This window comes from Eurosta solidaginis, chromosome 4 (genome assembly GCF_040869045.1).
Source record: "Eurosta solidaginis isolate ZX-2024a chromosome 4, ASM4086904v1, whole genome shotgun sequence".
Taxonomy (NCBI): domain Eukaryota; kingdom Metazoa; phylum Arthropoda; class Insecta; order Diptera; family Tephritidae; genus Eurosta; species Eurosta solidaginis.
In genome coordinates, this window is record NC_090322.1 from 117,640,768 (window position 1) to 117,657,070 (window position 16,303).

The 16,303-nt window shown below is 36.3% G+C and overlaps 1 protein-coding gene across 2 annotated transcripts in view; it reads left to right on the forward strand.

Annotated features, from left to right (window-relative positions):
- The window catches only part of LOC137250200 (apyrase), a 296,228-nt gene extending 280,198 nt beyond the window's left edge, over positions 1-16,030 (forward strand). For both annotated transcript variants that reach the window (XM_067782612.1, XM_067782613.1), the window contains one exon: positions 15,780-16,030. In XM_067782612.1, the coding sequence (XP_067638713.1) occupies positions 15,780-15,876 (97 nt within the window). In that variant the 3' untranslated portion in view covers positions 15,877-16,030. The remainder of the gene's footprint in view (positions 1-15,779) is intronic.
- The last annotated feature ends 273 nt before the right edge of the window (positions 16,031-16,303 follow it).

A 16,303-nucleotide genomic window follows, 5' to 3' on the forward strand; every position in this document is an offset into this window, starting at 1 on the left:
GCCGATCCAAATACGGCTCTACCATACAATACGAATGTAGTTGCCACAATTAGAACAAAGCATGAGGAACCCATTTATTCCAAATTATATCCATACCCAATGGGCGTAATAGATTTTGTCAATAAGGAGGTAAAGGAACTCCTGAAAGACGGTATTATTAGACCATCTAGGTCTCCTTACAACAACCCAATATGGGTAGTGGATAAAAAAGAACTCGACGAGCTAGGCAATAAAAAGAAACGTCTGGTAGTAGATTTTCGAAAGTTAAACGAAATTACTATCGACGATAAGTACCCCATACCAAACGTTATGTCCATTCTTTCAAGCATGGGCCAGTCCCAGTACTTTTCAACCCTTGATCTGAAATCAGTATTTCATCAAATTGAGCTCGCAGAGCGAGATAGGGAGAAAACCGCATTTTCTGTGAACAATGGCAAATATGAATTTTGTAGACTATCATTTGGTTTAAAGAACGCGCCAAGTATATTCCAAAGGGCTATCGATGATGTACTTAGGGAGCAAATAGGTAGAAGCTGTTACGTTTACGTTGATGACGTAATAATATTCTCACCTACAAAAGAGCAACACGTTCAAGATATAGACTGGGTTTTAAAAAGTTTATGTGATGCAAACATGAAGCTTTCGGTGGAAAAATCGCATTTTTTCAAGACTGAAATTGAGTACCTCGGGTTTGTCGTGTCAAGGAAGGGCATAAAAACATGTCCCGACAAGGTTAATGCAATGCTAAATTTCCCGGCTCCAGAAAATTTGTATAGTCTCAGATCGTTTCTAGGATTAGCCAGCTACTACAGATGTTTCATTAAAGATTTTGCCCGCATAGCTAAACCTCTGACAGATATTCTAAAAGGCGAAAACGGCAGAGTTAGTGCTACTCAATCCAAAAGAGTCAAAATAGTTTTAAACTTAGAACAGCTTCAAGCATTTGATTCCCTAAAACATATTTTGGTATCAGAAAATGTTATGCTTGATTACCCTGATTATAAAAAACCTTTCGATTTGACAACAGACGCTTCTAACCATGGCCTGGGCGCTGTTTTGTCTCAGGATGGTAGGCCCATAACCATGATTTCTAGAACATTAAAAGATAATGAGCTTAACTTCGCTACAAACGAAAGGGAGCTTCTAGCCATTGTGTGGGCGTTAAAGAACCTGAGAAACTACCTTTACGGTGTAAAAAATTTAAACATTTTTACAGATCACCAGCCTCTAACGTTTGCAGTTTCGGATAGAAATCCGAATGCTAAGCTCAAACGTTGGAAAGCGTTCATCGATGAGCACAATGCAAAATTATACTATAAGCCAGGAAAAGAAAACTGTGTTGCCGACGCCCTGTCGCGTCAGCAACTCAACGTAATAGAAGAAGATTCAAATTCAAACTCGGGAACGATTCATAGCGAACAGTCCCTAACTTATACGATAGAGGCAGTTGAAAAGCCAGTAAATTGTTTTAAAAACCAAACCATTATTGAAGAGGCTGAAATACCGTCGAAACGAACTTTTATTATTTTTGGAAACAGAACAAGGCATATTATCCGATTTCGTGATAAAAACACACTTTTAGGCATCATACAAGACCTTGTTAACACCAAAGTGGTGAATGCAATTCATTGTAGTTTGCCTACCTTAGCACACATTCAACATGACTTAGTACGTATATTTCCAAATACGAAATTCAAATATGCAAAAACGTTTGTAACAGACATATTTGATCCAAACGACCAGCTAGAGATTATAGTTACAGAACATAATCGGGCGCACCGCGCTGCACAAGAAAACGTCAAACAAATTTTAAAGGATTATTTTTTTCCAAAACTAGAGAAGAAAGAAAAAGAAGCAGTTAGTAACTGCAAAATTTGTTCAAGGGCAAAATACAGTAGACATCACCAGAAACATAGAATATCCGAAACACCAATCCCATCATATGTAGGCGAAACCCTGCATATTGATATTTTTTCTACAGACTCGAATTATTTTCTAACATGTTTGGATAAATTTTCCAAATTCGCAGTTGTTCAAACAATACGATCTAGGACGATCGTAGATATAAAACCGAAAATCCTACAACTTTTGAATGTATTTCCTAAGGCCAGAGTCATTTACTGCGATAATGAGAAATCATTGAACTCAAATACCGTCAGATATCTTCTTGCCAACAGTTTTGGTATTGAAGTCGTAAATGCTCCACCTCTCCACAGCACTTCTAATGGCCAAGTAGAGAGATTTCACAGTACATTGGTAGAAATAGCTAGATGCATGAAGCTAGAGAAATGCATTGATGACACAAAAGATTTGATATTGCTTTCGACTAAAGAGTACAATAAAACAATACATTCTGTCACCAATAAAAGGCCAATCGACATATTTCGGCCTGCTACAGAAAATACAAATAATGAAGTATCGGCACGTATAAGGCAAGCTCAGCAATCCGAATTAAAAAGTCACAACAAAAATCGGATACAACGTACATTTAATGCAGGTGATAAGGTCATGGTAAAAAGAAACAGAAGGCTAGGAAATAAATTAACCCCCCTTTATGAAGAACAAACTGTAGAAAAGAACTTAGGAACTACAGTTCTTATTAAGGGGAGGGTGGTCCATAAGGACAATCTAAAATAGAGGTTTACGCCGATCACTTTATCGGCGGCGGCGGCGTATATCTCTAATCTAAAATAAGCAACCTTTTGAGGAAGTATTTATTATACCTTTAACATGGAGTTCGCATTGCATTTAACGGAAGGTCAATATTCAGTTTGAACTACTACATCGTAATTTTGGAACTTTTTACTGAGCATTTCACAGATAGTTATTTAAGTTTAAACTAAATACTTAATCTAAATAATTGCTTAAATTATAGTTTGTGAAATAATTAAATAGTATTAGGGAATTAATTTTAATATCTTACATTTAAGACCATAAGTTACAACTCGCTTAGAAACCAAAACAAGATTTTCACCCAAATGGTATGAGTGGGCTTGAGAGAACCTTTACATTCCACTACAAGAAAATAACACCTCGGCAACAATTTATCTTCGACATTTTAAAATTGATAAAAGTCCCACGGAAGTTCTTTTGCTCCACCACTAATAAATTGCCAATACATCAAACTATAATTCATTATGTCCAGTCAGCAAGATTATACGTATTTTCAATTTGCAAATTGGCAAAGCCATTGCGTATAATTTAATTCCACCAAACTGAACAAAACGTTACGTACGTTAAATGTAAAGGATCGAGGACGCTCCTCACTTAGAAGGGGAGGAGTTAAGACGAGAAACTATTGATGCCCACCCACGTAATAGATATATTTTCGCTATCATAATAAGTAAAATACTTAACGGGTTCGCAAACACTTGCAATGCAAGAGTACGGTGAATGCTGGGAGAGCGATCGGTGTTGCTGGCAGCGGAGATGGTGTGAACGCTGGCCCTACTGCAGTGGTTCTAATTGGAATAACGTATAAGAGAGCATTCTTATTGGATTCATTGTTGGTGGGAAGGTAAATGGATGGTAGCGATGAGTAAGCAGCGGTAGCTTCACATATTCTTATGAGAATGATGTTTTCCTTTTACTTTGTGGCAATTGGACCAACAAGACGTTTTGCGCGACATTACATTGTAAAATTAATATAATTGATATTGAAGTAAATGTTAACATTTATAAAGAAACTAAAATTGTTTAATTTATATCGACTTGCCATACGAAATTTTACCATGTATGTAAAGAATTTAATTTACATAAGTATATACGGCGTACGTTACTTACGTTTCCATAAGCTTGAATGTGTTTCAATTTGATTGAAATAAAGTATGTAATTAAAAAAAATTTAATTTAAACGGGTTTATTGAAAACAAGTTTCTATTGATAGTCAACCGCTCATATCTTTAGAAATGATATTTTCATGTATGTATACATAAGTAAGACCAACTGAATTTATTAATCAGGTTATGCTACACCTCATGCTTTTAGAAATCTTCCGCGCCCAATAATTTTATTTAATTGTCTGATCAACGCCCTAGATCGATGAGGAGTGTGATAACTACTACCTAGGAGCAACCTAATTATTTTCTAGCTTTTAGTATTATTATTACTTAAGTATTGTTTTCAATAAAACCATTTAACTTAAACTAATAAATTTTTTTATTTTCAAGTTTTTAGTTTTTATTGCCTATTATTTCTCATTCTATTTAGTTCATTTAGGCCCACATTATTGCAAGGACTCGTTCCTGACATTTGGTTACAATCTAACTCCTAAATACATAATCCTTCCAAAGACTTTACTCGACTCAGCGCCACGTATGCTTGTCCCTACTCGAACGAGCCTAAATACGCAACTGCGTGGTTATCTATGGTGTCTTGCATTTTGTGGACAGTGAAAGCCCACAAAGAAATTAACGATAACAAAATTTTAACTTATGAGCTCCAAAGTATTTTGATGTCACTTCTACCGGACTGTATGTAATACATTCCAAATACATATGAGCCAAATCGGACCACAAATACGATTTTTTTTTAATATCTCGATCCTTGCGCCACCTGCCGGCGATTTATTTTCATAGGTCGCAATCATCGTATGCATTCCGGCAGTATAATTTGGTGGGTCAAGCATCGAGTTTATTGGAATTCGGTGCATTCCAACAGCGCAAGCCATGTTATTTTTTTATGTATTGTGATGGCATACCACACTGTATCTTCGGAGTTCTGCCGACAACATACTGATTGGAATCTTGTTTGCATTCCCATAGGAAGTCGATCGGAACCCTGTGCATTCCGAATGATTGCTTAGCGGAATCTGATGAATTCTGCCAGCGTAAGATTTTATTATTTTTTCACTTCTAGCTATATATTCAGAAATTCAATTGTATTTTTCAGTGCTGCTGAAAATTTTTTATATTGAAGTGCAAAGAACAATACATGTACAAAATTGTATGAGTGCTGGAATTTTTTTTTTTGTCTTTGAAAAAATACAAAGTAAAATTTTATATATTTAAAATATTTCGGATCCGCGATTCGCTCGTTGCAACTACATCAAGCGTTTGTGTTTTGAGTTTCTTCGATGGTCAAACGTCTTAAGAAGACGATCTCGTTTAAGGACTAGGACTTGAGAATTTTGTTGCATCTCTGTGCCTTTTAGTCAATATTGGATGCATTTGTGCTCCCTCTCTTGATATCCTTCCAATGCGTGGCATATGTTTCCCACAATTCAGGACTATAGTGGCAGAGCCTGGATCGCGCGTGGTGTATATAATTATTTTGAAATAATAATAATAATAATACCCAACGGATTAATACCCTCCAAAGCCCGCCCGACCGGCGCGAGGGGCGCATCCGCATGACGCACGGATTTGTTATTGCCGAGTCGTTGATAGGCGGAGGTTTGTTAAGCGTCGAGATCTTAAACTGCTCAGCTACAGAATAAAAATCATCAGCTGAGTACTATACATAACAGTTAGAAATTACATAACAGTTAGAAATTATACATATACATACTACATTGTTAAATAAGTGAACATTTTTAATTTATTTGATTTTTTTTTTTTTTTTTTTTTTTTTGTTAAGAGTTAAGATAGGATAAGACAGTTTTCTTAATGGTAAAAAGTGAATCCGTTATATCAAATGAATTAGAAAGTGTGTTAAAATTATAACACAAACACCGAAAAGGTTCATTTGTTTCGAAATTAGTTCTACACTGCCTCAAAAGAAGAGGTTTGTAATGTCTTGACACCCGTGATGGGACGTTAAAATTTACTTTGTTCAAAAGAATTGGACTAGAAATCAGCCCGTACAGGAGTTTAGCCATAAATATAACGCCTAGCATTTCTCTACGACTTGCAAGAGTTGGAAGATTGATAAGCTTCAACCGACTAGTATAAGGTGGAAGATTATACGCAGAGTCCCACTGAAAATTCCTTAAAGAGAAAAGTAGAAATTGCTTTTGTATTGATTAAAGTCTATCTGCATGAACTCGATATTGTGGATTCCAGACTACTGATGCGTAATCTAGTTTCGGTCTAACTAAAGTGATGAAAATAGCTTTAGTTACATAAGGGTCACTAAATTCTTTGGACCACCGTTTCACGAATGAAAGAACACCTCTAGCCTTATTGACAGTAGCATTAATATGAAGGTTGAAACTAATTTTAGCATCTATCGTGACTCCCAAGTCCTCAAAATAGTTTACTAATAGCAGACAAAAATTATTAATTACGTAAGAGGCTGCTGGCAAAGATCTTCGAGATAGGCACATGAATTTGCATTTATTGAGGTTCAGCGGCATTGAATTTACGTTGCACCAAGTAACTAGGCAGTTTAGATCCGCTTGGAGCAAGGGACGTTCTTCGATAGACGCATAAGACCTAAAAAGTTTTACATCATCAGCATACATTAAGATTTTGGAATATTTTATAGTGGTACAGATATCATTAATAAATAGCAAGAACAGAATTGGACCAAGGTGGCTGCCTTGTGGGACGCCAGAGGGAACATCGATGACATTTGAAAAAGTATTTTTAAAAATAACTTTTTGAGTTCGACCGCAGAGATACGACGAGATCCACTGGGTGAGACCAGGTTGGAAGCCAAGCCGATCCAGCTTGTATATAAGTAAGGAGTGGGATACTTTGTCAAATGCTTTACTGAAATCAGTATAAATAACATCTGTGTGAAGATTTTCTCTAAATCCCTTAGAAACATGAGTTGTGAATTCAAGTAGATTAGTAATGATAGATTTGCCTTTACAGAATCCGTGTTGCGGTTCTGCAATCAAAGTAGAAATGGAAAATGTTAGCTGATTGGTAACGATAGCTTCAAACAACTATGGGATGCCCGACAACTTTGCTATTCCTCGATAGTTTTCTACACACGACCTACTACCACTTTTGTGAAGGGGCATGAGAAAAGATTCCTTCCAAGCAGAAGGAAAGACTCCACTTTTTAGGGACATATTGAATAAATCAGTTAGAGGCTGATAAATGTGTTCAGTGCATTTTTTAAGAAAACAAGTGGGAATTAAATCAGGACCGTACTTGTAAGATTCTTTCAAACACGTTAAATATGATAGAAACTTCATCCGGATATATTTCTGGAATATTAATTGTGTTAAGTAAGTTAAGCTGAAATGGATATTCATTTAAAAAAGTATTAAATTCAGCGGAATAGTTGGACTTGAAAAATTGTGCAAAGAAGTTAGCAATATCTTGATCGTCGCTAGACAAATCACCCTGGTATTTTAAAGCAGAGGGAAACCCTTTAACCCTACGTTTAGAGTCCACGAAGTCATAGAAAGCTTTCGGATTGCAAGTTATTTTCCTTTTCATCTTACAGATGTATGTATTATAGCACTTTTTGTTTAATTCAAAATATTTATGACGCAAAATAGAGTAATGCAAGTAATCGGAGTGAGAGCCCGACCTTTTGTATAATTTGAAGAAGCGCGATTTTCTGTTTTTTAAGGACTTCAGCGCTTTAGTGAACCATATTTGGACTGATTCGGTAGACACACGTTTTCGCTTAGGTACGTGTTTTTCCAAAATGCCGTAAATGGTGGTATAAAAGTCAGAAACATTTTTGTCCATATCTACACCATATTTGGGCCAAGCCACTGTAGATAAAGTTTGATTAAGTTTACTAAAATTAGCCTTCGCAAATTGAAATCTGAAACTAGAGTCGTATTTAGTAGCAATGCTACTGGGAGAATTTCTTTCGAATTCGTATGCTATTTCCCGGCTTAGAGTACATTTTGATGTATCGTCAACAAATACCAAATCAAGGGTCCTCCCGAACATGTTAGGAATTATATTCATCTGTTTAAGGCAAAAAATTCGTTGTTGGACAGGTTTGAAGAAATAGGTACAATATCCTGGTCAGATATGGTCCATAATACATGCGGGAGATTAAAGTCACCCAGGATTATCATCGAATCAATGGGCTTCAACAATGAATTAACAATTTTGAGCAGGGAAATATGATCCATATACACCGAAGGATCAGAAGATGGTGGGATATAGCAGACGGGGATATAGACACAACCCATTCCGAGATTGATTCTAATGCATTTGAATTCTGTAGAATCAATAATGGGTAAATTAACCTCAGCTGAAGGTACAGAAGAGTGTACCGCAAGCAAAACTCCACCTCCAATTTTGTTCAAGCGGTCATTTCTGTATATTTGGTAATCATGGCAAAGAATCTCGGAGTTAAATATATGAGGTTTTAGCCAAGTTTCAATTAAAGCGATAATGTTGTAATTGCAGTTAAACGAGTTCAAATACAATTCAGTTAGTTTAGTGTTTAAACCTCTAACATTTTGATAAAACAAATTTAGGACCGATTTAACATTCAGTTTTTTGATGCAATATTGTTATGTGGACGTGTAGCAAGATTTGAAATATTAGTATTAGGCCTACGCTCGAATTCCCGCACAAAAGCACCGGGCGGCCAAAAAGAATTATTTAATATAGTATCAAAATGTTGTGCCGATACATCAATCCTAAAAGACGAAATATCCCTAGGATAGTTAAAATTGAATTTTCGCACTGTCACGTTTTCAAATTTAAGCTTAGCGATGATGTACGATTTTAGGTTCTCTTCTGTGGTGTCTATCAAATCTTGACACAAAAACAGATTTTTTAATAGGGACAACAATAAGATTTTTAGACGGGAGCTCACCACAATAAATTTAAAGTTTTATGAAAAAATATTTAATACAATATAATTAAAGTAAAAATGTTTATGTTATTTTGTTAGGAAAACACAATCAAAATAAAAACAAGTAAAGGTGTCTAAGTTCCGGTGTAACCGAACATTATATACTCAGCGTGAGATTCAATTGTACATATCATTTCAGATAAATTATTTTTCTACATAACACATGGCACCGCCCATTTTAAAAAAAAAATGTCTCCCTATATTCTCTTACAATAAAACTTGATAAGTGAAATATCATAGATTCAAAACTATTTTTTGCTAAGTTATAGCTTATTAATCTAGTCTACGACCATTTTAAACTTTTTTTATATCTAAGTTGCCGGTGTCTTTAATCGATCCCGTCCATTTTTACTACAAATATTTTCTGCTATATAATATGTGTACACAATTTCATTACGATCCGTCAATTTTTCTTCGAGTTATGGCTCCCGAAACATAGAAAATTGCTTAGTCATAAAAGGGGCGGTGCCACACCCATCTTCAAAAATTTTTGTGTTTTCCAATTTAATGTTATAATTCAATTTAGAAAGTAAAAATCTATTGATACAAAGCTATTTTTCGCTAAGATGTAGCTTATTATTTTCGTCTAACCTTTTTAAAAATCTTTTATATAAAAGTGGGCAAGGTATTTAACTGATCTCGTCCATTTTTCCTAGAAATATTTCCTGCTATAGGGAAAATTTATGTACCCAATTTTATTACGATCCGTTAATTTTTCTTCGAGTTATGGCTCCCGAAACATAGAAAATGGCTTAGTAATAAAAGGGGCGGTACCACGCCCGTTTCTTTTTAAATTTGGAGTTTTTCCTATTTATTGTTATAAATCCACTTGGGAAATGAAATACCATTGATATTAAGTTCTTTTTTGCAAAGATATAGCTAATTTTATTCTTCCACGACCCTTTTAAAAATCTTTTATATAAAAGTGGGCGTGGTCCTTAACCGATTTCGTTAATTTTTCTTCAAAGCATTCCTTGTAGTAAAGGCAACCCCTCTGCCGAATTTTCTTACGATATGTTTAACGATTTTTGATTTATGATTAATAATATTTCTAAAATTGATTTTATCACAAGTGGGTGGTGCCACACCCATTTTAAAATTTTTTTAAAATTTGTATCAAGAGTCTCAATATAGTCGACACGTAAAATCTCAACATTCTGGGTGTATTATTTACTAAATAATCAGGTTTGTTGTGTTTTCCAAAATGTTATATATATAAAAAGTGGGCGTGGTTATCATCCGATTTCGCTCATTTTCAATAACAATATTTTCCGGGCCTAGATAAGCTCGTGTACCAAATTTGGTGAAGATATCTCAATATTTACTCAAGTTATCGTGTTAACGGACAGACGGACGGACGGAAGGACATGGCTCAATCAAATTTTTTTTTCGATACTGATGATTTTGAAATATGGAAGTCTATATCTACCTTGATTCCTTTATACTGTTTTCACACAGACGGCTTATTGAATAATAAAGGCAGTTTTCTACATTAAGACGCTTATTGAGCTCAATCTTCCCTACAAAATTCGAATCTATAATTATTTCATTAGTAGCTAATCGAATGCCTAATGAAGTCAAAAGCACAATGCAACTCTGTTGGGAGCGTTAAATTTCTTAGTTTTTGGTGTGTTCAGTTCTTAAAAATGTCGTTTGTCAAAGTAAATGTCATTGTCTGCATGGCGGAATGATACAAGGTGGCCGCATCGAACAGCTGATTATAACCTTTTTTATTTGATTTGATACATCAACTTCCGGCGCAGTACGATTTTGACATTTGTCCATCGAATTTACAAAAACAAAGTACATGGAATTCTTATTTATGTATGTAGGTATGTCACCATGCTGCCACCTTGTATCGTTCCGCAATGATTGTCTGTCATATAGCATTGTCATTTTATTCGCTTGACATTTCATCCTTCATACTAATCGAGCAGTTACTTCTGTGTGAAAGCAAAAAATTTACGATTCCATTAGAAGGTGAAATGAGATCATTAAGTTTCTGCATGAAAACAGTATTATACCTGTACAACCAACCGTTATCCAATCAAAGTTAATATACGCTGCGTGCAAAGCACGCTGAGTATAAAAAAACTAATTGTCAGAAACGTGAGAATTTTAAAATTCTTTAAAAGGTCATTTGTCTCTCACCGGTGTTACCTTGTAATATTTTTATCATTATTATATGTGAGGGCATATGGGAGTACGGAAAAAATATATTTTTATATTTGAAGTGTAGATTTGTATCCATTGTGAATTCATACACGCGGCTAATATTTGATAAAAACGTTCACAATAGTAAACAGCCTCGATCACCTGTTTAATCGCTGTTCGATTACTTAAATTATTTGCTCAATAGTCTTTTTCAAACATTTTTGTAAACGACTGGTACATTGCATTAGTTACATATTTTAAAATGTTCGCTTAACTGGCTGCTCACATTTAATCTGTTAACTAGATCTTAGAAATGAATAATAATATGTAGTCTGATTTTCTGTAGACACATTTAACAGAAAAGCTGATTTGAAACACAAATGAGCAACTCATGGCCCTTCAATTTAATAACAGCGAGCAAAAAACAAACCTTTCTTCCATTCTCTGGCCATTCGCGATAGCCGTTCTCCCTGTCGGCTATTATTTGACAGGTAGGTATGGCAATGGAGGAATAGAAAGATTTTTCACTTGTATGAATTCACAATGTTTGTATCTGTGCCTATGATTCATGGCAAAAGAAAAACAAAAGTGCTACAAGTGTATAGGGGTTGAGAAGGTCTGGTATTGTTATATTTATTATTTGTTCTACTATAACATTGCTGAAATTTCGATGTATTTAAATTTTAGCTTTTGATCTGTATACATATTGTTACGAATATTAGCAAAACTAAGGAGTGCTGCCGTCTCTAACCCGATGCTAAGCAGTGACGTGAATGCACATCAATAATTCAATCATTATGTATCTACATAAACGAAACAATAACTGCATCTACATATATGTACCATGTACGTATTCGAGCAGCGGAGAGTCAATGCACTTACACATGCATATATCTGAGATACTCCTATAAGTATGCAATGAGAAAAACTATAAAATTGTGCAATTGTAGTTACAGCTGAGAAGTTTGAGAGCTGCTGGACTAGTAGATTCTCGAAGCGACTAGAAGATGAGAATGTTAAAATCAAAGAGTATAAAAGGCGACAGATGTAGAGGCGCTGTAATTCAGTTTGATTTGAGTTGTCAAGCAGTTACGACTAAGACGATATCTAGCGAGCAATAGCAGTATTATTTTGAAAGTCAGTTTGGTTATTAAGCTATTCGTTGCACAGTTTGAGTGTTATTGTGAAGTATTTTAATAAAGGCCATTTTTCCATTATTCAATATTGGAGTTATTTATTCAACAGTTTAGCGATACGAACCTAGCAAAAGGGCAAATAAGAGGATTTGCAGCAAATTCGTTACAATTGGTGTCAGAAGAGGAATTGTTGAATAAATTTCAGAGGACAACAAGGACATGGCAAAGTTCAGTGAATTGAAGATCCAGCAACTGAAGAAGGAGTTGGAGAGCCGTGGATTGAATACAAGCGGCATTAAACTCGAACTTCAGGCACGGCTACGAGAGGCAATGGAAGCAGAAGGAATTGATGTGGACGAGTATGTCTTTTATCCTGATGGGGACGAGACAACAACAAAAATTGAAGAGAAAAACGAAACATCGCAGACAATTACCAGCACAGACTTGAACATGATATTGGCTGCAATAACTGCTCAAACATCGACAGTAACATCCAAGATGGAAGCGCAAGAGGCACGTATAACAGAAATGTCATCACAAATATCCACCAACATGTCATCACAACTGGAAGAACAGAAGACATATATGGCATCCCAATTGGAAGAACAGAAAACACACATGGCGTCACAAATTGCAGAGCAATTAAAAGAACAAGAGGTACGCATAAAATTACAGCTCGAAGCACAAGAAGAACGTATCTCAACAAAGATGGAGGCACAGGAAACAAAATTCTCATCGCAGCTGGAGGCTGTTAGTGAACGACAAAATAAAGTGGAGGCCGAGATGGATGCTTTGAAAGATCGGATTCAGGAGTTACAATTGAACCGTCCAATCACTTCAACGTCTACTCTGAAGGTAAAATCCCCAACGTTTGATGGTTCTGTTCCATTCCAGGTATTTAAGCTCCAATTTGAGAAGAAGTCGGCAACGAACAACTGGAATGCTGAAGATAAAGTTGCAGCTCTGCTCGTGGCATTGAAAGGGTCAGCAGCCGAAATCCTACAGACGATTCCCGAAGGAGAGCGGAACAACTATGAAGCATTGATGGCCGCTGTCGAAAGACGTTAGCGAGCATAGAAAACAGATATTCCAAATTGAGTTGCAAAACCGTCACCAAAGAGCGAATGAGACATTGCAGGAGTTTGCCTCGGATGTTGAAAGGTTGGTTCATCTCGCAAATGCGGACGCAACCGTGGAATACACCGAGAGGGTAAAAATCCAGAGTTTTATAAATGGCATACGGGACGTAGAAACGAAGCGAGCGACATATGCAAACCCAAAACCCACATTCGTAGAAACGGTATCCTATGCACTGACTCAAGAAACAGCGTCGCTATTGAGTAAGCCAGTTTTCAAAGCACGCCGTGTGGAAGTAGAAAGGCCAGAGTGGGTAGACGCAATATTGGAGGCGCTGAAAGGATCGCAAAAGCGGAGTGAAAAAGTTATCAAATTCTTCAAATGCGAGAAGTCCGGTCACATTTCACGTCATTGCGATCTTGGCCTTAATAGTTCCAACAATGTGGGTGGGCGTAAACGCAAAGCTGGAGGAGATGAGCAAGAGCGGGTAAGAGGTAGAGAGATAGATCCAGCTATTGAATGCCCTGTGATATCTGTGTCGCAAATTGGTAGAAAATCGAGCAGTCTTACCGTCAGAGGGAATGTGGATGGCAAAGAACGAGTACTGACTGTAGATACGGGCGCATCTCATTCCTTGATCCGATCTGACTTGGTCAACAGGAGAGTAAAACCGTTACCTGGAGCAAAGTTGCGTACGGACACTGGCGAGTATAACCAAGTTCAGGGAGAAGTGATATGTGAAGTATTGATTGGGAAGGTCATGGTTCTACACAAATTTGTTGTGGCGGAGATTGTTGAGGAAGTTATATTGGGAGTGGATTTCTTGGTTGACCATGACATCAAGATCGATATGCAGAGAAGGGTGATGCGTTATGAGAACCAAGATGTGCCACTTAACTTTAGTTTGGAAAAAGGGTTCAGCAGTAATTGGGTACTGGTGGAGAAGACTCGACGAAGGCCACGAAATTCAAAGGTAAAGGTTGATGGAACAAATGGGCCAAACAAATCAAAACCGAAGGTACCTGTGAGCGAAGCACTGGCATTGAAAAGCCCTAACGGACGTACTAAAACGAAGAAAGAATGCAAGGGTGGTTTCAAGTCAAGGCACACTACTGTTGTGAAGCGTCGGAACGATACTGATTATGCAAAGCAAATCCGTCCAGCGCAAGCTCTGCGAAGTAGTTCTTCATTGGCCGAGCAACAGAGTGCGAGGGAACGATCCAGGATAACGAGTAGTAAGATGAAACGCAGGTACGGCAACGAAAATAATTCGGAAGGTTTCCGGGAGGGAGATTTGGTACTGTTATACAACCCTCACCGGCGGAAAGGTTTTCCATCCAAATTTCGGTGCAGTTGGGAAGGCCCGTACAAGGATGTGAAGAAGATCAGTGATACCATCTACCGCATACAAAGCATTGAGAAACCACGGAGTAGAAGAGTGGTACATTTGGCGATGCTAGCAGCGTTTAGATCGAGGGATTTGTCTGATCGGGACGATCAGACTTAGGTGGAGGGCAGTGTTACGAATATTAGCAAAACTAAGGAGTGCTGCCGTCTCTAAGCCGATGCTAAGCAGTGACGTGAATGCACATCAATAATTCAATCATTATGTATCTACATAAACGAAACAATAACTGCATCTACATATATGTACCACGTACGTATACGAGCAGCGGAGAGTCAATGCACTAACACATGCATATATCTGAGATACTCCTATAAGTATGCAATGAGAAAAACTATAAAATTGTGCAATTGTAGTTACAGCTGAGAAGTTTGAGAGCTGCTGGACTAGTAGATTCTCGAAGCGACTAGAAGATGAGAATGCTAAAATCAAAGAGTATAAAAGGCGACAGATGTAGAGGCGCTGTAATTCAGTTTGATTTGAGTTGTCAAGCAGTTACGACTAAGACGATATCTAGCGAGCAATAGCAGTATTATTTTGAAAGTCAGTTTGGTTATTAAGCTATTCGTTGCACAGTTTGAGTGTTATTGTGAAGTATTTTAATAAAGGCCATTTTTCCATTATTCAATATTGGAGTTATTTATTCAACAGTTTAGCGATACGAACCTAGCAAAAGGGCAAATAAGAGGATTTGCAGCAAATTCGTTACAATATCTATATTTTTTATCATGTAGTCGACAATTTCACGTTTGTTGTCGACTTTAAATAAATAAATAAATTTAAGTATGTAATACATATGTGTTCCAAATATGAGCCAAATCAGACCAAAAATACGATTTTTTGAAATGTATTGATCCATTTTATTGCCTTGTCATCGGGTTCTGAACTACATTCCAAGTTTCAAGCTTGTAGCTTATCGGGAAGTTACTTAAACAATTTTTATATACCAGTTATACATACATATGTATGTATGTATGTATGTGATTTTTACATTGAATTCCTCGGTAAAAAATTTTGAAAAAAGCTTTGCTTTGTCCTTATTTCACAATTTTTATCAATCGGACAGTACTGTCCGAAAAATTTTCAATTGTGTAAAGGATACACTAATATTTCTTTTAGAGTATGCATATCCTTTACTTTCTTTTTCTGTAGGATGGGGCATGTTTTGGACCTATAAACGGCCCCTAAATATTTTGCAATACGGAGGCTGAAAGCTTCAAATGCTTTTATACAACATATGTATACAATAATTTCAATTTCCCATTTTGTTTTTTAATTTCCAGAGGGGAGATGACCGATTTGGATGCTATAACTTTATACACGGAAAAAGCAAGTCCAATTTATGTGGGAATAGAAAAGCGGATAACTATAATATCATGAAATAAAAAAAAATGTGTATGCAGTGTAATCGAAGATTTATAAGAATTTATAAGTACCTACATACAGACGTATGTTTATAAACGGTTCAAAATCTGGATTGCAAATAATTAATAATAAATAAGCCATTAAAATATAAAACTACCATTATAATATATTTTTCTTTTTGTTTTTTTTTTACAATCGAAGAAGTTGAATAAGCGGAACGGTCAAACTTATTTCCAATATATGTACAGTGTACTCTCTCCTAACGGACACCTCTCTTAAGCGGACACCTCTCATAAACGGACAATTTTTTCAGTACCAAAAAAATCCTTAAGTATTTTTGAAGTTTTTTCCTTTTGAGCGGACAACCCTCCCATAACAGGACGCGGACACTAGCTTTTTACCCCAAAGGGCTTTTTAATTTCCCATAACCGGACAGCTTACA